The following is a 25,439-nucleotide window of genomic DNA, read 5'->3' on the forward strand; positions in this document are numbered from 1 at the left end:
ATAAGGCAAAATCTGTGCAAACGGTCAAAGATTTCTTACAGGTTCAACCCCCTCGTTTCAGCAGAAATTGGCCAACAAAAAATTGGTCATTTCCAGTCACAGACAGACCTCAAAGGGGCAGATATAGACGTCCAAGAGGTAGAGGTCAGACACAAGGCCCTTACAGACCTCGACAATGGGGTGCACCAGGCCAGAAAGAAGGGGAAGACAGACCTCAACCTTATAAAAAACAATCTCAATGACTTCCCACTACGGCTGCCAAACAGCTCTCTCTTGGCAGCCCCCTTAGGAGGAAAACTGGCTCTTTTTTATCACAATTGGCTTTGCATCACCAAAGACAAATGGGTTCTCAACATCATTCATCAAGGTTACAGGTTCCACTTCCACACTCTCCCAAGATTAAAAGGAATGCCAAATCTGCCGCCAAATCAATGGGCAGAGGCTCAAAAACAAATTACAGCACTCATGGACATGAGAGCTATTCAAAAGGTACCACCACAAGAGCAAGGACAAGGATTTTATTCAAGGCTTTCTGGTTCCCAGAAAGGACAAAGCCTGGAGACCCATTCTGGACTTTTCTTCTCTGAACACTTACCTGGACATTCCGAAATTCAGAATGTTGACACTACAGCAGCTTCTTCCCATGCTGGGCAAGAAAGCTTGGCTCGTGACTTTGGACCTCAAAGAGGCATACATGCATGTCCCTATCAGAAAAAACTGCAGAAGATACCTCAGATTTCTAGCAGGTTCAATGTACTATCAATTCTCTGAACTGCCCTTTGGCTTATCTACTGCGCCCAGGGTCTTCACAAAGTGCCTGGCACCAGTAATTGCATTTTGCAGGCAAAAAGGAATTCAAATTTACCTATACCTGGACGACTGCCTAATTCAAGCAGAGAGCAAGGACATTCTTCTAAAGCATCTGGCGTACATAAAACAGTTAAGTTGCCTGGGGTACACAGTAAATGAAAAGAAATCAAAACTAGTGCCCTCACAACAGATAATATTCCTGGGTGCCAGCTTAAACACAACGGCCCAGATGGCTTATCTCATACCAGAGAAGCAAGGACAACTGACTCAGTATTTTCATTTAATGGCAACAAAGACCCAACTCCCTGCAAGGAAAATTCTGCGGGCCTTGGGCTACATGGCATCTTGCATACTACTAATTCTATATGCCAGACTGCATATGAGGAAACTTCAATGGTACCTAAAGAGTGTATAGTCTCAACACTGTCAAAATTTGGAAACAGTTATACCACTAATTCCTTGCCTTCAGCAGGAGTTTCAATGGTGGGCTCAAGCTTGTCACCTCAATAAGGGACAGCCTTTTACTCAACCCACAGCCAGGCAGACACTGACAACAGATGCATCAGATCACACCTGGGGAGCACACATGGCAGGAAAATGTATTCAGGGTGAGTGGCCCGCAGAACAGAGACATCTCCACATCAATCAAAAAGAGATGCTAGCTGTACAAAATGCAATTCTATCTTTCAAGGACCTGCTACATCCAGGACAACTACTAGTAAAGACAGACACCACCACAGTTATGTGGTACATAAACAAGCAAGGGGGCACACACTCCTACCCCCTCTGCAGACAAGCTATGAACTTGTGGAACACAGCTTTAAACTACCAAGTTCATCTGCAGGCACAATTCCTGCCAGGAGAGAAAAACACACTGGCAAACAACCTAAGCAGAAACATCATGGATCCTCACGAATGGCAATTGAGTCCACAAATATTCAGAATGATAGCACAAAAATGGGGGAAACTGGACATAGATCTGTTTGCAACCCCAATGAACTGCCAAATACAGAAATTCTGCACAAGGAGCTACCATCCACAAGCATGGAAAGTGGATGCCCTCTCATTCGGCTGGAAAAAACTACAAGTATACCCTTTCCCTCCTCTACCTCTCTTTCCAAAGGTACTCATAAAAGCCAGGCAGGAAGAGCCAAAGATGATACTGATTGCACCAGATTGGCTGCACCAGCACTGGTACCCAATCTTAAAGAACTTAACACAAGAATCACCCTGGATTTTGCCTCAGATCCCACAGCTACTGACACACCACAACAATCAGATACTTCACAGCCAGCTAAAGACCTTAAATCTAGCTGCATGGAAAATTCCTTAACCAACCAAGCATTGTCTCTCTCCAAAGCTGTTATGGATGTCATTCTGGAGGCCAGGAGGCCTAGCACCAGGAAAGCCTACTCAGATAAATGGAAGAGATTCTGTGCCTGGAACCAAGCACACAGCCTTGACCCTCTTGTACCAAACATTCCTCAGATACTTCAATACTTAACTGAGATGCTGGACAAGGGCATCTCTTTCTCATCCATCAAGATTCATGCCTCAGCCATTTCTGCTCATTACAACACGGATCCACCAATTTTTTCAAATCCTTTGCTCAGACAGTACCTCAGAGGGGCTAAAAACATGAGACCGCCCTGTAGAGCACCTACACCAACTTGGGACCTCAACTTTGTTTTGGAAAAATTAACTTTACCTCCTTTTGAGCCAGCTAACACAGCATATTTAAAATACATGTCTTGGAAGACTGCTCTGCTACTGGCAATAACATCAGCTAGAAGAGTTTCAGAATTACAGGCACTAATGGCAGTGGAACCTTTCCTCATCTTCCACCAGGACAGGGTGTTCTTAAGAACTAACCCTACATTTATGCCAAAGGTAGTATCAAGTGTGGCTCTAAACCAAACTATTCACTTGCCAACTTTTTATCCAAAGCCACAGAACAAAGGAGAGAGACTACTACATTCCTTGGACATTCGCAGATAGTTACGTTTCTACTTGGACAAAACCAAAGCTTTCAGGAAATCCGAGCAATTATTGGTAGCATACGCTGCAGGAGCACAGGGAAAAGCCATTTCAAAACAGACTATTTCAAAATGGATAGCTCACTGTATACGTTTCTGCTATACCCACCATGGGAAACCTGTATCTAGCAGCATTAGATCTCACTCCACCAGGGCAACAGCCACTTCAACTGCCTACCTCAAAGGAGTACCTACCAAGGATATTTTAGAAGCAGCAACATGGAGTTCTGTCCATACCTTCACCAAACATTACCATTTGCCTTTATATTCCAAATCCAGAGCTGGCTTTGCCACTGCTGTACTGCAGGGCCTTATAGCCACCCCTAATGCCTTATAGATCCATCCTCCCTACCTCAGCTTTGGGATTCCTCCCAAGTGTAATGATTGCAGCAGTGTCACATGATGAACATAGTACAGTTTTGTACCTACCATAAATGTAGATGTTAGAGTGTATACACTGCTGCAGTCTAGGTTACCCTCCCTCCTTTCCCTCTAACTTTCTGGTACATACCTAACTCTTCTACCCTTATTTCCTAAAGGGGAGTATTTGCTGGTAATTAAAATTGGTTGTTTGCTTTTCTTTTATATATATATTTCACTAGCTATTTGCAAGGCCTACCAATTTGGGGGCACCAGACATCTGGGTCAAGAAAAACTGAAGAAAATTATGTCGACTGCATCTTATATCCCCCTGGCGCACTGACGTCAGGGACGAAGCGACAGCAGCCGATGCCGGACCAAGACTTTGGAACTCAGGCCGACTGGGGTACCGCCTGATGGCAGGATAACCCAAGTGTAATGACTGCAGCAGTGGCTACACTCAAACATCTACATTTATGGTAGGTACAAAACTGTACTTTTGTCCAGTTCCAAATGGTTACCCATCAGGAGCTCATACCCTTACCTTCCACAAAGCACCTGGATGACATTGCTCTGCATTGCATACCCCTTTAGGCATATAATTGAGAGGTTCACACAGTTGATTTGTCAATACAGTGTGAGTTGGCGTCACTTTCACTACAAAGAACTGCTGTATGGGCTTTCTATAGCACCAGGGATATTTGTGATAGTTTTGGCTTAGGAATTGCAGGAGAAGGATTTCAGTGTGTATCCCTTGTCAGATGACTGGCTTGTGGTAATCTAGTCTAGGGACTCCCTGGAGAGATCTGTGTTGGGAGCAGTCTCTTAGCTGCACTCCTAGAGGCTACCATAAGTTGGATGAAGCCTATCTGACCCCATCTCATTGGTAGCCTTTATGAAAATAGAACTGGACACACTCAGGAAGTTGGGGTTTTGAGTGATTGTATGAGGGGGGGGGTCTATATTAAATATTAGAATGCTTAAACGTTCGAATCACTAAAGATCGAACTTTAGTGATATAACGCTTAAATGTTCAAATATTTTAAAAAATTTAAAAAAAAAGAAAAACTAAAGGGTGTAATCAGGGGGGCAAGCCCCCTTGCACCCCCCACACCCCCGGTACTTAAATATACCAACTCCGAGATCATGCTACAGTGTAGGAAATGGACATTTTCTATTTCCGCACTGTAGTGCACTGAAGTGCGGTCTTCGAGTTGGTATATTTAAGTAGCGGGGGTGTGGGGGGGTGCAGGGAGGCTTGCCCCCCCTACTTAAACACTTTACATTTAGTTTCTTTTTAAATTTTTTTTAATGATTTTCGAACATTTAAGCGTTTGATCACTAAAGATCGATCTTTAGTGATTCGAACGTTTAAGCATTCAAATATTAAATATAGACCCTATGAGGGCATAATTCAGGGTGCAAGCCAATATTGTGCTGGTGCTTCTGGCCATAATGGCTGCCGTAATCCTTGGTCTTCATGGTGATATTTATACTTCTGATTTTTTTTTTAATTTCTCCAAGTCTTTTGGGTATCTATTACCATGACGGGAATGAACCCCATTCTTAAATCAAAGTGTGATTAAAGTTCATGAAATTAGTATTGTTTCAATCTTTGATGTCAGCCAGAAGTGCTTTTCGCAGCACCCGTAATGTGCCCAGTAGTGACTCCTGCAATTCATATGGAGTTGCATGTATTGGTAACATATATAAATACGAGTGTAGATTTTTTTTTTTTTTTTTTTTTTATAAGACCCATTGCTCTTACTACTATTGGAACTATTTGGGAATCTTTCTTCCACATTGCTCTCGTTTATGCTTGCAAATCCTGATATTTTATGACTTTGTGTCTCTCTCTCTCTCTATGCACAAGACACTGTTGTCACGGGGTATAGTGATTTCAGTGATCAATGCTACTTTTTTCTTCTTTTCATGGACCACTTATCTGGTTTTCTCGCATCTGTCTTTTGAACTGTTTGTAATGGGTGATACCATGTGATGTGGACTTCACCATTTTCTGTGATGCTTTGTGGCTCATGTTTCAAGTGTTTTTCAGCTACTTCAGTGCCATAATGTTTACACAATACCCAGTGCAACAATCTTGCCACATTTATTATGCCTTTCAGTATACAGCCCTTCTGACATTTAGTATGTTACAGCCAGCAAGAAGATGTGCAACTGTTTCCAATTCTGTTTTACAAAACCTACATTTGTCTGTTTCTCCCACATGTTCAGTGGACTTTGTAAACCAGCGTGTGCGTAGCCCACTATCTTGGGCCACCAGTATGAACCTTTCATCTTTTGGTTTGAATTCACCTCTCCTTAACCATTCCTGCATTCAATCCTGATCAATATGAGGTTCTTCCAGACGTTTTCTCTACTTGCAACTGTATTTATGCATTTTCCACATTTCTTGCCTTCTCATCTGATCCTTTACTTTACGTTCTTTGTTCTTTGGCACATTCAGTTGCTGTCTGATTTTTATCTACTTCTGGTTTGATTTCCGTTCCTGTTTACGTCGATATGCTTCTGCTAGATTAAGCAGGGAAGTCATCTTAGATTTATTTTCCTGATATTTCAACACTTGCGCAGCATTTTGACTGTCGTTCTAGCCATAAACAATCTAAGTACAAGCAGTTAACTCCATATCTCTTTATGGAGCAGCCGCTAACAATCGACTGCTTGTCCAACCTTAAATTGCTCAACCAAAGCTTTGACTGCTTATCTAGCCCCAAATAGCCTACTTGGAGTTGCCGCTAACACTGACTGCTTTATTAGCGCAAAACAGCTCTACTATAGGTACTTGTGACTGTTTTTCTAGCCCTAAATAACCTGATAACTAACAGTTATATGAATGAACTCTGCCCACTCTGCAGGTCTCCACCAAGTTCCCGCCAACACAGTAATGCTGTTATTGTATGGCTGTATTACAAATACATGTCCTAGATCCTCTTAAATTGATAGACCTCTCATAGGGAATTCTTGGGGAATTACTCAGTCATAGGGAATTCTTGGGGAATTACTCAGTTTACTAGTTTTATTATACCATTCTAAGGGAATTAATCAGGGAGCTACTGAATTAATATACAGGCTAAGCTGTTCTTGATTGTATATAAACTGCGGTGACTTAATCGCTATTACTGCTTTCTTTTCTAGTTTGCACCATATGTTTGTTTTATGTTCTCATGCAAAATAGATCTCTAAAAGTAGTCTAATGAGAGTTTCATGGTTCAATATGGAACATAGAATATGAATGTGAGCCCTTAACTGTTTAGTTTGAGTTACTACTGTACTGTTCCCAAAGTTGCTCAGCTCCTTACTTGCACTCCACCCCTCCAACATTATCTCTTAGTCTTGCTAAAACCTTAACAAGCTGGCATGATACTGTTTTCTCTCTGTCTCTCTTTCAGCGGGGAAGCCCTGTGCTAAGACATGGGCTGTCTCATCCACCTCCTCTCTACCTTCCTAGATTATCCTTTTAACAGAAAGAACTCCCCGAGTCAACACCAATTTCTGGACTGCTAAAAGTGCCTCTCACCAGCATCGCAGTCAAGGCATTAGCTACTGGGCAGTAGGGGCCTATACTGAACTCTAGAGCGAGTGCCTTTTTAAAACTAATTGTATTGGCTAGCACACCCCTGGACCTACCCGGAGGCTTTTCCTCCCCTTATAATTATTGTCCTAACCAAGTAAGCTAACTGTTGTGGTTCCCCTCTTTACCACTAGATGGCAGCAAAACATAGGCCATGAGAACACTGTTTCTGACTTACTAATGTTCCCCAGCCCCACTGCATAACACATAGTCCAAGAATCACTAACTCTAGCATACATACATACCAAGCTAGCTCCCCAAGGAAATAAATAAGAAAGTATTACCTTTCAGATACGAGACTGAAAGGCACACTTATAGCAAGCTGACCCACTTTACTTTAAGCCCCTACTAAGCTGTGCTTTCACACAATTTCGTGCCCTACTCCTCTAGACACTAGACAGATAAACATCCCTTGCATTTTTGGCTAACTACAGTTTACATAGATAGTGTTACCTTCCTACTTAAGGCATTGGAAGTGCTCAGTCTCTCTGCATTACTGATTACTTCTCAGCAGACTCACACTCTGTGGCTCTACCCGCTCCATTCGCCCTGCGGGCTCACTTCGCTCCCCTACCCCCAATTCCCACCCACGCCCAGTTATCCTAGATTTAAACTAACTAGACCACTCCCACTCCCCCCTTCCACCAATCATACACACCTAACACTATAAATATACAGCCACATTCCTCTACCTACATACTTACTCATACCTTCCTATAGTATTTCTTGCCCAGCCAATACCAATACCAACTGGGAATACTTCCCACTTAATTAACCTTACCACTCCATATACCTTATTATATTCACCCATCCAATACTATTCTTATTATATTCACCCATCCCCACCCCCACTAACCTGTACTATCTAACTCTAAAGTATGCCTAATGTAACTAAACCCTTCACAACTAAACTAACTCTTCTAACAACATGTATGTTTGTCCTTACCTCAGCTTATATCCTCACCCTCATTGAAAAACCAACCTTTTATCAATTTAATTACTCTCCAAAACAAACTGCTACATTTATCCTTACCTACACACATACTCAAATATCACTTCCAATCCAAGCTACCTGCTACCCAGATACCATAGACACTCTCATATTAAATACTACAAACATACAGCAAACAAAGTAAAATATCTAATAAGCCATACCTATAACTCTACTCTAAGACTAAAACATCCCTCCTTGAAAGATGGCGACATTCACCCTAATCCAGGCCCACACACTGTCAGCTTAACCAATACCACCAACCCCCAATTCCACACCCCTTATTAACTACTCCAAACCCCCCAATTCTTTCCTTATAGGACATCTTAATATACAAAGTATTAATAACAAAATAGCCCACATTCACGCCCCGCTAGATATTTACTCCTTTGACATCCTCTGCCTCTCAGAAACTTGGCTAAAACCTCATACCAAAGACAATGAAATCATTCCCCTAGGATATAATATATTAAGACAAGACCGTATTAAATGAAAAGGTGGGGGAGTAGCAATCTTATATAAAGATGCACTACACATCAACTCTTTACCTTATAACCCACCACAGGATAATAATGCAGAAATTCTTATCTCCAAAGTTCAAATCAACACCATCAAATCAATGTATATCATCTGTATCTATCTTCCTCCAGGTAACGATACCAATACTATTGAGGATATCCTTAGCTGGATATCCTCTACTTATCCACAAGAAACTATTATACTAGGTGACTTCAACATCGACTGGAAAACTCTAAATGCTGAAAACCCCACTACTCATATTAATCTTCATGGCTTTAGTCAAACAATTACCTCTACAACCAGAATCAACAAACCAAATAAAAAAAACACCTTAGATTAGATTCTTACTAATAATCTTAAACTAACTTATATAACTGGAACTCTGCCTGATGATGTAAGTGATCACTCATTGACCTACATTATAAGGCAAAAAAATGATAGTATTAACCCCCCCCAACTTATAAGGTATCACGTACCAACAAACACTTCAACCAAGTTTGTTTGTGTCTTTCTGCTTTTCCTGGTTAGGGGTCGCCACAGCAGAACTCCGGTCCGCTAATGATTGGCAGTAGATTTTTACATACTGGCTTGCCGGGCCTAATGCACAACCTTCAACGAAGGAACGCCCATTCACGCAAATCACTACACAGAAGACGCTCTAACTGAGAATTGAACGGGCAACGTCTAACTGTGAGGCAACAACGCTACCGCAGCACCACCACCTAAGTACTATTTCAAAATGAACTAAGTGCCTGTGACTGGAAGGCTTTACAAATCCTTCCACTTGATGAGGCTGCTAAATACTTAAACTCCAAATTCTTAAGTATCCTTGATAGGCATGCTCCTAAACGCTCCATCAGAATGAAAACCAAACCAGCCCCATGGCTCTCTAAGGAAACCAGACAAAAAATGTTACTTAGAAACAAATCATGGGCTAAATGGAGAGCTTCCAAAACTCTCTCTGACCAACAAAACTTTAGGCAGCTTAGAAATATTACAAAAAAGGCCATACTTACTGACAAAAAGAACTACTACTATAACTTACAGGAAATTCACCAAAATAACCCACAGAAATTCTGGTCAGGAATCAATCATCTCTTACTCCCAGGCCACTCTCGTACGCCAACCCCACTAGGGTCTGATCATAATACTTCCATCCAAATTGCTAATGTTTTCAATACTTTCTTCACTGAGACCATACAGTCACTTGCCAGTCAACTAAACCCAGATAACTCAAAACCTCATACCACCAGTCCTGGCCCTCTTCCAACATTTAAATTGCAACCCGTCCCCACAGCTCTCATCCTCAAATTCATCCAAAAACTTAAGCCTTGCATTCCTTCTGCTGACCAGCTACCATCTGAATACCTGCAAAAAGCAGCCAAAGCTATTGCATACCGAATATCCATCTTCATTAATAGAACTATTACAGAGGGGTACATCCCAGAAATCTGGAAAATCTCTCATATCATACCTCTACATAAAGGTGGCAACTCGAAAGATTATTCTAACTATCGGCCTATAGCCCTTTTATCCCCCCTAGCAAAAATTATGGAGAAAATGTATTCACCATCAACTTTTAGACCACTTAACCCAACATAACATTCTCGCTAATTGCCAACATGGCTTTAGGCCATTTCATAGCACCACTACCGCCCTCTTATCCTTCACAGATTCCATTAATAAAAATCGTAACAGTAATATCCTCTCATCTGCACTCTTTATTGATCTCTCAAAAGCTTTTGACATGGTTAACCACACCCTTCTTATTAACATTCTAGAGTTCCTTTCCCTTGATATTCTGGCTATCCAGTGGTTCAAGTCCTACCTTAGCAATAGACAACAAGCTGTTCTCTGGGAGCATAACCTTTCATCCCTCCTGCCAGTCACCCTTGGAGTCCCTCAGGGCTCTATTTTAGGACCTCTCCTTTTTTCACTATTCATTAATGACCTGCACATAGCAATTCCTCATGCCACCTGTATACAGTATGCAGACGATTCAACAAACATATGCTCAGCTAACTCCCCCTCAGATCTACATTCTTCAACTCAGAAGGTATTCAACATAATTGAGACCTGGTTCTTAAAGCATTGCCTCCTTCTAAATGCTAAGAAAACAAAGCTCCTACTCTTTGCACCTACCAGTAAGTCCTCCCCAATAGACTTCTCAATTAGTTCTAACAGCGGTACCCTCATATCCCCAGACTCCGCCACTAAACTGCTAGGAATTACTATTGATAATAACCTTAACTTTGACAGCCATATAAATAACACTATAAAATCTGTAAACAAAAAACTTGGCTCCTTATACAAAATCAAACCCTTCCTAACACAATCAGCAAGAACCAAAATTGTTCACTCTCACTTAATCTCAACTCTTCTTTATGGCTCACCCATTTACTCTAACCTAAAAAAAAAAATAACCTTAGCAAAGTAAATAATTCCTACAATAGTATTGCCCGATTTGCTAAATCCCTATAGAACCCATCATTGTCTGAACCTACTGCAACTAGGCTGGCTAGAATTACAAAATCTCCTGGCATATATGCAACTCACCATTGCCTACAAGCTGTTATACCAACCTAACGATACTCCTATACTCTGTAACCTCATCATCCCCTAGAAAAACCTTGATTCACTACGCTCCTCTAACAAACTTCTAGCCACCACAACAAAGTCCAACAACAAAGCAGGTGATTCCTTGTTCTCAAACACTGTAGGTAAACAGTGGAACCACTTACCTATAGAACTTACCTTACTTCCCTCTCTGCCTCTTTTTAAACACAACCTCAAAAAAATCTGAAAATCCATTGGTTATGCCCCTGCAGCAATCCTGATTAATCCTTTTATTCCGTACTTCTCACCACTCTCTTTCACTTTTCTTCCTCTACCCTGTAGCTTCTCCCTGTAATGACAGAGCTGAAAATAGTATTCCCTATACTACCTATTGTGCTGTTTTTTACCTATGTATTGTACAACTTATTTTATTTTGTCAAACTTTGACACTGCTTAACAGTTGTATCTTTTATCCTTTATATTGTGTACATATAGTTTTGTATATTCTGTTGTGCTTATATTGGAGCTTTTCGCCTCGGGCCTCTACTGAAAATGGAAATATATCCAGCTAGACTAGCCCAGTTAACAAGTGTAAAATAAATAAAAAAATTTGGGTCCTGTGTGGTCAGCAGATATGTGAACAGTCCCGCGATTGCAATTCTATACATGTAATCAATTTCAAGGAGGTCAATACTTCCTTTAGAATGGGGAATATATAATATTGGTATGCACTGATGTTAATAAATCATTTAATGAGCATGAAGCATCCTTCTTGATTTCCTATCTAATCTATCCAGCATGTTTTGAGGACAGTCAGTCACTCCAAAACTGTACGTTAGGACAGGAAGAGCAAATTGGTTTATAGCTAGAATTTTGTTCTAGATGTCAACGGTGTTTTCAGAATTAATTTCAAGTTTTCTAAAATATTCCTTACTAAGTTTTATTCACACTTGTTCATGTTTTATTGTTGATCCTTCATCAATTCCCAAATATTTATACACTCCCTCTTGCTAAAGTTTTTTTTTATATCACATTCTTGTCACAAACTGATGTTGGTGCTCCAATTTTCCTGCATTAAAGGTTGCTTTTGCACATTTATCAAGACCAAATGACATTCTTGTATCATCTGAAAAGGTTTTGACTCTTTGCAGTTATGCTTTGACAATGTAGGTGTTGCACTGGAATGTGAGGTGTCACTTTATGCTTGTAGACCCCCCCCTCCCATTGTTAGACTCTCTAAACCTGAAGTAGTGAGTCACTGCGGAGCAGTTGACCATCACAATATACCTTTTGGTGAGGTTTTTCTTACAGCAAAACCTGATGCAATTTCTGATAATGGAAGTATTTTTCCTTCCTTCCTAAGGTAGTTTGAGTTGTCCTGGAACCAGTTCATTTATCTCCCAGTTTTCTTTGAAGTGGCAGAAACAAGGTGAGAGAGAGCCCTTCACACACACACTGGAAATCTGCCATCCACTTAAGTTTTACTAGAAATAGCTGCACAAATTTAGGAAGATGGTCCAGTTGTTTGTTCAGTTTCATAGTGTCTTCTTTTGCTGTGAGGTGCCTGTGCATTTACTGGAGAAACTTGTGGTCAAAGCTCACTTCTCCAGAACAGTGCCAGCCTCAAGTGCATGTTTCAAAAACATTATATGTTTATGCCCTGTGTGATGCCCCTGCACTGGCCCAGTAATCAAGGAGCCTCAATCCTCACCACTGGCAACAGTGAGGGATGTACACAATGGTAGGATGACAAGTACAAACATGGTGAAGTACAATTTCCATTAAGAGCACACAGAGATCACAATCAGTTTGGGGCTGGTTTCTCCCTTTTTCTCCAGATCCCCCAAAAGACTCCCCATTGGCACAGCTGTAAGGTTAAGATCTCTGCCGAGTAGCTAAGCTAAGACCTCCAGCGCCCACTCTGTCCAACCAGTGCTTCGTGTCCCTTCCCAAGTAGCTGACGCACACACACTTTGAGATCTGATTGATATACAAACACACACACATCTGGGAAAGAATGGCACAGGTTTACTAGCTATGTCCCCTTCTGCCCAAACTATAAGGTAGAACCAACTGCCATCAGCCACCCTTACTTATCAGCTACTATGAGGCCTTTGCAAAGGGTGTCCGATCCTACTGTGTAAATGTTACTATTAATCCAAATGGTAGTCTGACCAAGAGCAAGGCTGTTGAGGAGTGGTCTGTACAGTGTCACCAAATACATATGCAGGTACTCTCAGAGCTTAAATATGTGTCACAAATATCAGCCACAAAGATGAGTTTAAATATATTTAATAATAAAAGAACAAGACAATACTGAAACAACACAGTTACTTCACAGAGTTCTGAGTCACAGGAAATATTTTAAAACAACATTGCAGGACAGTCTCAAATAAATTAAATACAGAAAATATCTAAACTAATCCTTACTATATTTCTGTCTATATCTAAGAGGGACACAATGCCCAAAGTCTTACTTGCAGACAACACGCATGCAAAAGTGCTGAGGGAATGTTTTAGGTCCGGGACAAGATACAAAATGCCCTGTCTCTCTCTGAGGGAGTTCTTAAATTAATAATAAACATTACTGCTGGGTTAGCTTGAATGATGTCACTATTTGTCACCTGACTTCAGTTCCCAGGCTAACAGAAACAAACTGAATTTTAACATTACTGTGTGAGAAGTATATATCTCTCAGAAGTTTGCAGAACATGGAGGGCATAAAACAATAAAACACGTTTACATTTGAAACCTAGTAATTATCTCTATTTCAACACAATACAAAAATTCATAGCTCTAGACATTGTGCCTGCTGCTGAGCTGAAACTGAGAGATAACGCGATCATAATATACTTCAATTTCAACTTATTTTCTTGAAGTTTTGCAAATTAACTCTATATGTTCCAGCTTCTAGTATTAAAACATACATTTGCACATGTATATCGTTTATTCGTTTATATACATTGCTTTTCTTTTCCAGTAGGGTACACTGTGGACACATCCTTGAAGTTCAGTATTGTACAAACCCTGTTCAATACACACTTCTGCACCAGTAGTTTAATATACACATAATATACAGTTCTCTTACATTTGTCAGACAAGCATATGAATCATATTAATATTCACAAATGACATATGATTATTTACAAAATTCCAGATAGCTGGGCTGGCAATGTTACTTTGTCTTCAGTGCAAACCTTCACCAACATCACTGTGAAGATGGGGATGAAGAAGGACATGATATGATAGTACTATACATGTCTACCTTCAGAGCACTGAATCATGTGGCTCCTTCAACCGGATTTACTTTTTGGTGTTCAACCCATGCAGGGAAGCATCAAGTAGGTCCTCCATGTTAGCTGCAATGATAATAAGAGGCCCTTTTTGATGGGTAAGGCATATACCCTCCTTTTCCCTGCTGTAGCTGTGCATTTACTCAGCCTATGCTGTTAGTTCCCTGCAAATCAAGTGCATATACTTGGACATTACTTAAGTGTCAGTGTAAACATTTATTATTTCTGTGTTTGCTGGAAGGTGCTGTTTCTAAGGAGAACTTTTTGGAAGTGGGAAACAGTGCTTATGCATTTGTCCTGTGATGTCACAAAGTATGTCAAAATGTTCATGCATACATCCCCAAGTGAAGGAATGTCCTCATTTTTTTGCACAATTGAGGTTGGTGGAAAGAATGAATCCAACTAAGAGTGAGTCCTCTTTGTAGATGGACTGATACAGTAAAAAAAATATAGCTTACTTTTAGCAGACTACTGCAACACGAAACGTTGTATTTTCTCCAGGTCATGGTGACCTGTATTCATTGGGGTATATTCCTCCATGAAAAAAATGGTGTTTCACTTCAAGACAAGTCTTCCCAGAAACTGTAATAATTTTTTTTTTTTTTAATGTATTATTTCATTTTATTTGCTTATATGCTGTATATGGCTTACAGTGGCAGGGGAGTGTAAAAGGACAGACATGCAGGCTGCACATATAGAAGACATGGCAACTCGGAACCAAACTGCAGAACTAAGTGCTGTGAAGCAGTTTTATTAACTGCTGCACCAGTGTGTACTTTGATACCCTGTTTATTAATGTATCTATGGTTTGCTGTATGTATGCTGCTCCATAGATCCCTTTTCAACCATGATCTGTGTGTATGTACAAGGGTAATGATTTGTAGAATAACAGAAGTATTTTTCATATGTAGATGACATGCGCAGTACTAATGCCTCCATATCATTGTGATTATTGTTATACCAAAAAAAAAATGCCTTGATGGAGGCTATGGTACTGATATGCTTTCCAGCCAGGTTGTCTTCCCACAATGCACTGTGTCATGCTATATGACATACCAAGCTCTGTGATGTCTTCTCTTTTCTCTGACTTAAAATGTCACTTCTCTGGATTTCTGCTTTCCTTGAGCAGCCTTGAATTTCCCTGATTTTTGTATTTATTAGTAGCAATGTATTAAACAGGGTTTTAAATGCTCTGCTAAACCTCTGGTTTAAGCTAAGGAGTCAGCTAGCATATCACTTAACATTTCTGCTAATCTATAAGTGACTGTGCCCAAAAAATTTGCACTGTTCCTATAAATCCCTTATGTGGAAGAGTTGACCCGATTTGTTCTGGCCCTAAATGTCTTTAGTGTAGCTCCCTTTCTCACTGACTTCAAGAATAGATCTGTGAGGTAACAACAGACATTAGGAGGAAGTAGCACAAGATTTCAGAGTTAACCAAAATGGTGTGGTCAGGTGCATAGATGAGAATGAGATATGTAATTTTTTTTCTTTACATGTGGCTGTCATGGTGTTTGTATTAAAAGTACGTTGTGATGAGAAAAATGTGGCATTTGAGCAAAATAGTCTCTTAATTTTCTAGTACCATTCCAGATATGATGCATCGAATCTCCCATAGCAGAATCCTCTGTAAACTGGCTCTGTCTGTATCATCACCCCCAAACCCAGAACAACAAAACTGTTGCATGTGTATGAAGCCAAGGCTGCTGTTACCAATAAAGTTTGGCATTTATTTGCAACTCCTTTTGTTGTCTCACCTGATTTGGAGCTTTGAGCTGTTGTGGTTTGAAGGTTCTGAAGTTTCAATTTGTGGTGGTGTTGAGATGACACATCCTTACTGCACCTGACTCTTGGCAGATTGCCACTTGATATGGTGATTTAACTGTTGACCCCTATCATACTCCTCTGCATGTGGAATGGCACATACCTGAGTCTGAGCCTCAGATTCTGTGAAGTCTTAGTTGCAAATTTGGGGTGAATGTATTCCGTCATCCCTAATTAACTGAGCATGAGCCTGCTGTCTTGGGATGTGCAAGTTTGTCTTCCTTTTGTTCATTTTTACATGAGCAAGAAAACCACAGCTAGAAGTGTATATCTTTTTTGTTTTTGTTTATCTAACTACCTTCACCTTCCCCATGCCAAGTTAATCCATTCATTCACTCTGGAGATAAAGCCAGCCCAGTCATTCCTGGACCCCAGTTGAGAGCCCTACTGCCCACTCACTCTGTGATCTGGATTGACAGACATTTAACCCATTCATTCCCCACCAAGGCATGGAGGTAAGCTGCTGTTATGACATGGGGGTGGTCCCTTATTAACAGCCAACAGTTGGTAGTACAACGTAAAGGTATTGAACAAAATTGACTTGGGTCTGATTCTCACAGCCAGCACTTTGGGTCTTGTCATATGACTTAAAGTAACCAAAGATAGTGTCATTCCTGAAGACAGACACTTTCTGTATTCCATCTCATTAAGATTTGGAAAATTATCACTTAGAGAATAACAAGTTTTCACTGAAAAGTGCATTATTTTACAGAATTTGTATTTTCATCATATCCCTAAAATTCTGATTCATTTGTTTTGAGAGTGTTTGCCATTCCATGTTTATTATCAGCCAATAGCTGTTCATGCAGACCACAGTAGCATCGTATTCAGGATTCAGCAGCAAGGAAGAGTATTTGTACCTGCACTGTGAAACTCCTACTTTTTCCTGTTATAAAAAGAATAGAGTGTTAAATAGCTAGAATCATTATTGTGGAATCGAATATTTGTTTTAAGTTTCCCATGTGACCTTTAGACCCTCTACGTGTTCATTGTTGCTGCTTACACACACACACACACACACACACACACACACACACACACACACACACACACACTTAAACCTAAAGAAGATTATTAGAATTCTTTCTCTGTGGTCAGATTTTTTAGTTGCAAAGTCTTGGCCCTTTTATGTGACTTAAAACTGTTTAACCTGTCTTTTTGGTTATAGGCTTGGAACTTGCTTGATGTGCATATTTTGTGCTTATGTTTCTTCAACAGCAGTACATTCGCTTCTCTGTTTTCTTCTTTTATTTTTATTTCTTTTTCATTCTTAGTAGTTTCATTGCAGCTCGTTCATGGTGGTAATTGTTTCAACAACTGATATTTTGTCATTTAATTCTAAAGACTGCTATTTTATTTTACCAGCAATGAAGAACATAGTATCTTAAGCATTCTGAAAATAACTCCAAATATCCTAACAACCTTTCTTAACTTACTTAGTTTTTGTTATGCTTTCTTTAGGACACTGTTGACTTCTTAAATTTGGATGGTGTGGTTAGACATCGCAGGCAACAAATGGAAGAAAGTAGCAGCTCTGGTTCTCGGACTCCTGAATCAGAAAATTACCAAGGTCAGCAAAATAAACTTGTTGAAACAATTACTTCCCTGCCAGAAATCATGCACTGTAACAAACTGAGTACATTAATAATTCATTGTATACCCTTCAGCTGTACGTTCATTTTAAAGTAACAGTTTTTACCAGGAAAAAAATCTGCTGAGGATTCAAATGCTGAGTCAGAAGTCTTATTACCTCTGATGTTGCAGTGTGTAGAGGGTATAGAACAACTATTAACACACATCTTTTGGGCGAGGGCTAATTTGTGTTTGCTTTTGCAACAAAGCAGCATAATTTGCTTGTTGCCTGATGTTTTCAACACACACCAAGTAGTTTAAGTTCAGAAAATTATTGCTGAGATTTGCCAAAGAAAACATACCTAAAGTGAAACATCAGATTGCTGAAGGAGCTCTCACAAACCATTCAGCCAGGAATGTCTGTTGAAGACAGTTAAGGAATAAAAGTGCTGAGGAAATGTCTTAACTTGTAAAGCTTCACTAAATTGAAGCCCATTTTGTGTGTTCAGAGAACATAGTAAATTCATCCATCTTGTGCTGTCAGGTTGCATCCTGCTCGTATAGCAGCCTCATTAACAGTTGATGACACAGTAGATAGACAAGTGGAAAAACATGAAGTCCATGTTCACATTTCAAAATTTGTACTCCTCTTGTTCGTAATGAACATGGTGTTTTTAGCAGAAAGTATTACAACGATAAAAAATATGTACCATGCTATCAAGAAGCTTGACTTGGATGAATGATTCTTTGTGGCCAAAACCAGAATTTATTAATGTTAAAAGAATCAGTTCTGTTCTTACCATCTGTCCTAAGTGGCTTTTGGTAGCAGTTCATTTATGTCACCATTGTTTATTTTGGTATCCATTTTCAATGGAAGTGGTATAAAGGCATTTACCAGCCTTTCAGTGAAATGATACTCTTGTTCATTTGAATGTCCCATCCCCCCAGAAAAGTCATTTATTGTTTCTAGTGGTAGTGGTTCCTTTAGTGACTAGTCCTCAGTAAACTGTTTATTTTCTGTGATGAAAAGGAGGGTGTGATATTCCCCAAGTCCCTAGAAACTGAAGACTCGAGTCTCTGTCGCAGACGGCCAATACAAGCATACTGTTCAGTTTGCAGTCGCAGGAAAAGTAGTGCAGCTGCAATTTCTGTAGTTCTGATTGTGTCTGGTCTATATCTTATAGTGAAACGACACAATGTGAAGGACGCTGCTTAAACAGGCCTCACCCTGTTACGCATTACAGCCGTTATCTGCTTCACAGCTGCAGCAGTATTACATATTTCAGTACTCTGAGCTTACTAGAATAATTGCAAGAATTATATATTTGGGAATGTCCAGCTGGGCAGTGCCCATTTTCAATGATGATGTTCATCGTGCATACAGCTGCAGTCATAACAGATGGGTTCTCCTGCCGTCAGGCGGGACTTCGGTCGGCCGAATTCCAAAGTCTAGGTCCAGCATCAGTTGTCGTCGCTTCTTCCCTGACATCAGTGTGACAGGGGTATAAAGGAACCAGCCGACGCCATTTTCTTCAGTCTTTCTTGCCACGCGGTGCCCGAAGCAGAAGCAGTTCGCAAGTGTTGGTCGGCCTGAAATTACGAAAATTTTGAAACCGAAGTCTCCTTGAAAGCTAAGTACCCCATTGGGGAAACTTTTCTTGCCTCAGACCGATGTCAGACAAAGTTAATAATTGTATTTCATGTGGGAAGCAAATACCGCATAAGGATTTCCATTCCCTCTGTATACCTTGTTCAGGCCCAGACCACGACATCTCGGTCTGTCACTTTTGTGCTACATTCAACAAACACACCATTAAGCGTCGGGCGGAGTTCGCCTAGCATTGTTTTGGAAAAACATTTAACTATATTATGTCGTTGGATACTCCGACTCCAGTTTTGTCTAAAAAAACGCAAAGATAAGGACCGACACACGAGGTCCGCGGCCTCAACAGACACCATGCCAAAGCCGACTACACGTGGTCCAGTTCTCAGCGAGGCGCCTACGCAGCCCCTGACTATCGACGACACTTCATTGGCGGTGTCTCCTGTGCCTGAGGTCGCAGGCTCCTCGGCCCACACCCCGACTACAGATACCGAAGCCACTCTTGGCGTTGAACCTCAAAATGTGGACAGGTCTACCTCCACTCAAGGTGTCTTCAGACCTTCCTCTTCTTTTTCCATCAAGGCTTTCACTAAGTCTAAAGCAGCCATGCATTCTAAGAGACAAGCTACACAGGGCGCATCTCCAGGCCCCATGCCTAAAAAACAGATGCTTAAAATGGCTGAGGATTTAATTACTCTTATCAGGGGTTCTCAACCCCACCGGACAAAAGGCCCAGAGTGGAGGAAGAATCCTCCTCTGATCAGGGCTCCATTATTTCAGAGCACTCTGATGATCAGGAACATTCTTACTCCCCTTTTGAAGACTCTGATGCAGAGGAGTCCATTCCTTCTGTATCCCCCCCAGAGGATTACTCATTTGGGGAAACTTTGCATACCTTAAGGGAACACTTCCACTGGGAAGGCCAAGATTATTCAGACTCCAAGAAAAGGCTTAGGGAATTTCTCTTGCTACCTCAGCACAGGCCTCTGGCTATACCTCCTGTCTTGGACATCCTAGATGACGTTTACTCGGAGGCCTGCCTTAACCCGGATTCTCTGCCTCCAGTCCCAGTCAAGCCTGACAGGTACTACAGGGTTCCCGACTCACACCAATCTCTATACAAAGCCATGCTGCTGACCCAGAAACCATCTCACAGGGCCCCAAGGGAATTAAGGCCTCCACTGCTAAAAATCCATTACCTTCCGAGAGAGATTACAGATCCTTAGAAAGGTGGGGAAAAAAGGTATATACCTCGGCTACCTTAACCATGAGGGCCTTAAACTGTCAGTTCCATATGCTAAAATACCAACAGTTTTTGTTATCACAATTGAAAAGTAAAATGTCACAACCTGAACAACCAGACTTGAAGGAGTTGCAGGATTTGATGCATAGTGCAGAACAAGTGGGTAAGCATACCTTACAATGTGGTTTTGATGCTCTAGAGGCATCATGTAGAGCTGCTGTTACAGGATCAGTCATACGTAGACATGCCTGGCTCAAGGAGCAAACCTTGCCTGAGCATGTCAAAGCTAAATTACTAGATGCCCCTCTACAAAAGGATGTATTATTTGGTGCTAATGCTGAGGAGGTATTAAGGAAAATGGAGGAAAAGGCTAAATCAATGCAAACTGAAAGATTTCCTACAGGTACAACCCCCACGTTTCAGTAGAAATTGGCCTTCCAAAAATTGGTCCTTTCCAGCCACGGATAGACCCCAAAGAGGTAGATACAGGTGCCCGAGGGGCAGAGGACAATCCCAAGGATCGTTTAGAGGCAGACAGTGGCAAGCTCCTACACAAAGAGGTGGTGAGGATAACTCGCAATCATTCAGAAAGCAAGCCCAATGACTTTCCCCTTTGCATGCCAAGCAAGACTCAAATGGCAGCCCCCTTAGGAGGAAAACTGGCATTATTTTCAAAAAATTGGCATATTGTCACAAAAGACAAATGGATCCTGGACATTATAAACAGAGGCTACAGATTCCATTTTCACACCCTTCCAAAAATGAGAGGCATGCCAAACCTGCCACACAATCAAAGGGCAGAGGCACAAAGGCAAATTACAGATCTCATAGACATGAAAGCTATTCAAGAGGTACCTACGCACGAACAAGGTCAAGGTTTTTATTCAAGACTATTCCTGGTACCAAGGAAGGGAAAAGATTGGAGAGCTATTTTGGACCTATCCATCCTAAACACATTTTTACTCGTACCAAAATTCAAGATGCTCACTCTACAGCAGCTTCTTCCCATGCTGGGCAAGGAGTCTTGGCTGGTAACATTGGACCTCAAGGAGGCATACCTGCATGTCCCAGTCAGACAAAATCGCAGAAGATACCTCAGATTTCTTGCAGGTTCAACCCATTATCAATTCTCTGCATTGCCCTTTGGCTTATCTACTGCGCCCAGAGTATTCACGAAATGCCTGGCATCGGTAATTGCCTACCGCAGACTTCAAGGGTTACAAATATACCCCTATTTGGACGACTGTCTGATCCAAGCGGACAGCAAGCACATTCTTCTGAAAAATCTGGCTTATGTAATAATGTTGTTGAACTCTCTGGGATACACAGTCAACAAAAAGAAATCAAGGCTAATACCTCTCGGAAGATAATTTTCCTGGGTGCCAACTTGGACACAAACACCCAGATGGCCTATCTCACGCCAGAGAAGCAGGGGCAACTAACTCAATACTTCAGAGCACTAGCAAATTGCACCAGGCTGACTGCAAGGAAAATCCTGCAGGCTCTGGGATTCATGGCATCTTGCATCTTACTAATCCCATGTGCAAAGCTGCATATGAGGAAACTTCAATGGTACCTGAAAAACCTATGGTCTCAACACAGCCACAGTTTGGAAACAATAATACCACTAATTCCATGTCTACAAAAGGAGTTTCTGTGGTGGGCTCAAGCATGCCAAACAAACACAGGTCTTCCATTCAGCAAGCCTCAAGCAAATCAAGTCATCACAACAGACGCCTCGGACTACGCCTGGGGGGGGGGGGGGCGCACATGACAGATCGGTGCATTCAGGGCAAATGGTCCCAAAAAGAAAAGCACCTTCACATCAATCAAAAGGAAATGCTAGCAGTAATAAATGCTATTATAGCTTTCAAAGACCTTCTGCAACCAGGTCAACTATTGATAAGAACGGACAACACCACAGTTATGTGGTACATAAACAAACAGGGAGGAACACATTCATAGCCCCTATGCAGACTGGCCATGTCACTTTGGAACATGGCGATGGACTTACAAATTGAACTACAAGCACAGTACTTGCCAGGCAAGGAAAACACACTGGCAGACAACCTAAGCAGAAATATGACAGATCCACACGAATGGAAGTTGCATCCAAAAGTTTTTACAGAGATAATCCAAGCATGGGGAAGGCCAGACATAGATCTCTTTGCCTCCCACAAAAATCATCAATTGACAAAATTCTGCTCAAGGATTGTCCATCCAAAGGCCTGGAGAGTGGACGCTCTCTCTTTCAGTTGGACATCAATGACAGTTTATGCCTTCCAACCTCATCCTCTGCTGCCCAAAGTTCTATTGAAAACCAGAGCAGACAGACCAAAAATGATTCTCATTGCTCCAGACTGGCCAAGACAACACTGGTACCCACTCCTGAGGAGCCTGACGCACTCCCCACCATGGACCCTGCCTCTAATGCCTCTTCTCCTGACTCAGCACAGCTTTAAAACTCTTCACAGCCAGCTAAAAACACTCAATCTAGCCGCATGGAAGATTCTTTAGCATCACAACAGACCCTACTCTCCAAGGAGGTGCAGGATGTCATTTTGGAGGCCAGAAGGCCATCAACTAGAAAAGCTTACTCCGCAAAATGGAAACGGTTTTGTGTCTGGAATGAGAAAAAGGGCCAGGATCCTGGAAAACTGAATTTACCTCAAATACTACAGTATCTAGCTGAGCTGCTAAGTAGTGGACTTTCATTTTCCTCCATCAAAATCCACGCCTCAGCCATTTCTGCAGAATACAACACTGATCCACCCTTATTCTCTCACCCTCTCTTAAGACAGTTCCTCAGAGGGGCTAAGAATCTAAGACCCCCAAGGAAACAACCAATACCTGCTTGGGATCTCAATTTCATTCTGGAAAAACTGACCTTGCCTCCCTTTGAGCCAGCTGCCTCATCAGATTTGCAATATTTGTCTTGGAAAACAGCTTTCCTTTTGGCTATCACCTCAGCTCATAGAGTTTCAGAACTACAAGCTCTTATGGCTGTGCAGCCTTTTATCATCTTCCATCAGGACAGAGTTTCCTTACGAACCAACCCGTCCTTTATGCCTAAAGTGGTATCCAGGGTAGCTTTGAATCAGGCCATACACTTACCTACCTTTTATCCTAATCCTCAAAACAAAGGGGAGAGATTACTACATTCCTTGGACATCCACAGACAACTGCATTATTATTTGGACAGAACAAAGCCTTTCAGAAAATCAGAACAGCTCTTCGTGTCCTATGCTATAGGAGCTCAAGGAAAGCCAATTTCCAAACAGACAACCTCAAAATGGATAGCCCACTGCATACGCTTTTGCTATTCTTTTCATGGCAAAACTGTACCTACAGGCATCAGATCTCACTCCACAAGGGCCACAGCTACCTCTGCAGCTTTCCTCAGAGGAGTTCCTACCAAAGATATTTTGGAAGCAGCCACTTGGAGTTCTGTGCATACCTTCTCCAAGCACTACCACCTACCATTATACTCCACAACTAGAGCAGGCTTTGCCACTGCAGTCTTGCAGGGCATCCTGGCTCCTCCTAGTTCCACCTAGTGCCTACCACCCTTTTCTTAGCTTTGGGATTCTACCCATCTGTTATGACTGCAGCTGTATGCACGATGAACATAGTACAGTTTTGTACCTACCATAAATGTAGATGTTCAAGTGCTAATACAGCTGCAGTCCAGGTTTCCCTCCCTCCTTCCCCTCTTGGGACAGGCCTATTGGCTAACACCTCCTCATACAACCTGATTGGGGTATTCATTTATGGTGTATTTGCTTGCAACTACTGTATTTTGATTATATTACATTGCTTTATTACACAAATTTATTTATTGCCTTCCTTCTGGGGGCACCTGACATCTGGGGCAAGAAAAACTGAAGAAAATGGCGTTGGTTGGTTCCTTTATACCCCTGTCGCACTGACGTCAGGGAAGAAGCGACGACGGACCTAGACTTTGGAATTCGGCCGACCGAGGACCCGCCTGATGGCAGGAGAACCCATCTGTTATGACTGCAGCTGTATTAGCACTCGAACATCTACATTTATGGTAGGTACAAAACTGTACTTTCTGGCTGAAAAAGCTTCATTAACAATTGTTAAAGGGACAATCCCAGCGTTTCTTTGTTTACATTCTGCAATGTTTACTTTGAGCAGTGTGTAATTCTGAGCATGCTCGAGACTTGTCTGAGTAGGGTAGAGGGAGGGTTATCTGCAGGAAGTTTCAGCCTTTTAATGACAGTCCTTTTTTCCTGACCTACTCACAACACCTTTTAGGTTGAGCCATTCATTATTTTAGCTTGTGGCTTGTTAATTTCAAAGAAAGGTGTCATCTAAATGTTTTAATGACCTGTCTTTTCCTGACTTCTAGTTTCTGTGGAAAGGATTAGTAAACAGAGTTATTCAGTCTTTTTTGAGATGTTAATTAGCTTAGTCAGTGGCTTTTGTCTTCATAAAATAATAGATTGTATTACCTGCTGCTACGTCTGTAGAAAGCATGTGTGATTTAACTCACCAGCATTAGTACATGGAGTTCTCTATTCCTTGCATTTCATGTTATTTGATGCCTACTGTGGAATCCACACTGAATGCATCTTGTAGTACAGGCATTGCATCTTGCTAAATTCCATTGTCAGTTTCGTTTACTCTATGTATTTTAACAATCTGTGCAGTTTTTCCAATTCAAAATTAGAATGAAAGCATTTTATAATGTGTCTGGTAGTACTGTTCTCCAAAGGAGTATTATATATATTTTTTCTGTTGTTTCACTTGACCTATTATTTTTTTTTGTGCTGAGTTCTGCATTTACAAGTATAGCTGCAGCCTGTTGTTTCATTAGTTTAGTTATTAGTCTTACAGGCTGCAATCCAAATGTCTGTACTGGCAGAGATTATACAGTCAAATGACAGCACTGCCACTTTATTTGAGCTGTATCACGTACCTCTCTTTCTTATCACTGCAGTAAAATAATGAAATAATTTTAAACTTGCTTTTAAATTAAAGGTAATGATTTTCCTCCTCAGCTTTTCATAGCAT

The 25,439-nt window shown here is 41.2% G+C and overlaps 1 protein-coding gene across 1 annotated transcript in view; it reads left to right on the forward strand.

Annotated features, from left to right (window-relative positions):
• GRAMD2B (GRAM domain containing 2B) overlaps positions 1 to 25,439 on the forward strand; it is a 1,158,381-nt gene that overhangs the window by 859,017 nt on the left and 273,925 nt on the right. The window contains exon 12 of the mRNA XM_044060315.1: positions 17,443 to 17,551. Coding sequence (XP_043916250.1) covers positions 17,443 to 17,551 — 109 coding nt within the window. The remainder of the gene's footprint in view (positions 1 to 17,442; positions 17,552 to 25,439) is intronic.

Source organism: Protopterus annectens, chromosome 2.part0, assembly GCF_019279795.1.
Source record: "Protopterus annectens isolate FY-2018-M chromosome 2.part0, PAN1.0, whole genome shotgun sequence".
In the NCBI taxonomy this organism is placed as follows: Eukaryota; Metazoa; Chordata; order Ceratodontiformes; family Protopteridae; genus Protopterus; species Protopterus annectens.